Source organism: Trypanosoma cruzi, genomic scaffold (genome assembly GCF_000209065.1).
Source record: "Trypanosoma cruzi strain CL Brener 1047053516725 genomic scaffold, whole genome shotgun sequence".
In the NCBI taxonomy this organism is placed as follows: domain Eukaryota; phylum Euglenozoa; class Kinetoplastea; order Trypanosomatida; family Trypanosomatidae; genus Trypanosoma; species Trypanosoma cruzi.
Genome location: NW_001849575.1, coordinates 794,527 through 796,489, shown reverse-complemented (window position 1 = coordinate 796,489; position 1,963 = coordinate 794,527). Strand labels below are relative to the sequence as shown.

The 1,963-nt window shown below is 52.1% G+C and overlaps 1 protein-coding gene across 1 annotated transcript, besides 3 other annotated features; it reads right to left on the bottom strand.

Moving 5' to 3' along the window:
• Positions 1 to 1,963: part of a sequence feature (areas not merged during assembly with more than two copies in the genome that could not be assigned to a particular haplotype) that runs on past the window's edge.
• Tc00.1047053506769.120 (mucin-associated surface protein (MASP), putative) lies at positions 722 to 1,486 on the bottom strand (the record flags this gene model as incomplete). Its single annotated transcript, XM_807744.1, has 1 exon — positions 722 to 1,486. The coding sequence occupies one exon, from the start codon at positions 1,484 to 1,486 to the stop codon at positions 722 to 724; it is 765 nt and encodes a 254-aa protein (XP_812837.1).
• Positions 1,065 to 1,158: a sequence feature (GA-rich).
• Positions 1,839 to 1,861: a microsatellite.

The following is a 1,963-nucleotide window of genomic DNA, read 5'->3' as shown; positions in this document are numbered from 1 at the left end:
CATGTGCGACTTTCAGACAATGCAGAACAAAAACAAAAAACGCATTGACGATACACAGTGGTCCGGAAGAAATACATATATCACAGCCATCCTCCGTCTGCAGCACGGGATAGTGGCCGCACAGGCTGCAGTTGCGGCCGTACTCGCACGCCTTCAGCGTTCACAGCATGTGCAACATGGCGTGTGTATGTTTACTTATGCTTGTGTGCATGTCAGCGCCTATACATGCAGAGCAGCTATGCCGCAGAAGAGAATTCAAAGAGAACAAAGGGCAGAGAGAAGGACAGCACACACAAATTACTCATATCATCAGAAAAAACGCAGCCCGCGGAATGGGTGCTCTCAACCACAAAACAATAAAAGAAACAAAACAAGCCGAAGCGTGGGACGACCAGCGCACACACTCTCATTGCTCCCGTGAAGCAAAACACACACACAGGGAGAGAGAGAGAGAGAGAGGTCGCCCACTCAATGCAATAAAAACAAAAAACAGTTACGGTGCTCCGCCCATGCAGCCAGGCAGGACGGCAGCGGTGCGTGTCGTGCAAAAGAGAGCACCAACGGGCCTGCATGGGTGTGCATGCATATATACAATGGGCACATTATGTGTGTGCCTCGTGGGGTGAGGTGAGGGCGAGAGTCCATGCAAGGGGACACACACAGAGAGTGAGTGAAAGACGAGTGTGTGTGCGGGCGGTGCACGGCTCTCTCTCCCTCACTCTCACGCGGCCACCACCGCAGCAGCAGCCGCACACGCAACAAGAAGAAGCAAAAGAGGGGAGGTGTTGTGGGAGACCGCGGTGCTGCCGTCACTTTCGCCAGTCGTCGCCGTCGTGGTTTTCATTACTGTGGATTCGACTGGTGTTTCCTTCGGATTGGCTTCTTTATTTTCATTTTGTTTTTCTTCTTGTGTCACTGCACCATCAGCTGCTGGATCTTTGTCGCCAGTTGTTTGAGTGCTTTGGGGTTTTGTTTTATTCGATGCTTCCTCCACACGAGAAGATAAAATTGGCTCTTCCTGACCGCCTTCTGAAATCCTCTTTGTAGTGCTGGTACCAACTTTTTCTTCTTCCTCTCCCTCCTCCTCCTTGCCATCATCCACTTCCACTTCCACTTCCTCCTCCACTTCATCTTCCCCTTCATCATCATCTTCCTCCTTCAATTCATTATCAGCTTCACCTTTTTTCGTCGTTTCTTCCGCCGTTCCTGATGCCTCTGCTGCGGGTTGTAGTGCCGATTCCTCTTCCGTTCCTGGTACGGGCACCGGTGATGGTGCTGCTGGTTGTGACGCTGCCTGTTGACCGGTTGGGCCAACTGCTCCAACGCCATCAATTGTGTTGTGTTTACCTTCAGAATTATTGCCGTCACCAGACACACCAGTACCCGGAGCTTCTGGAGCTGCTTCAGAACATCCACCACCGCCGGCACCGCACCACAGCACGCAGAGGGCACATAGCAACAGCAGGCGGCCAGTCACCATCATCATCACGGCTGCACAAACAGTGTAGAGAGGGGCAAAGAGAGAAGGATGAGAAGAACACAAACACACATCAGCAGCAGCAGCATGGAGAAGGAGTGACGTGTGCATGAGGGTTGTTGTCATGAGCATGGGGGACGCGTGCACGCAGGAATAACAAGCAACAATAAAACACCGGACAGCACGGCGCACAACTCCATGGCATGTAAAACCCACACGCAGCTGCCCCTAATGGAAAAGAAAGAGGACGCCACGGTGCGGCAGGAACACAGAGATGACGGCGCAGAAAAGGATCCCAAACCGGCGTGAAAAAAAAGCAAAAAAAAAAGTCTTCCCCCACAGCAGCCACATCCAACACGCAAATAATAATAATAATAATAATAAACACCACACACGGCAACTCACAGGGCAGTGAATACCCCTGTCGCCAACCTTCATGGCTGCTCGCCCCCAAATTCCTCGGGAGTCCATCGCTCCGCCGCCTTC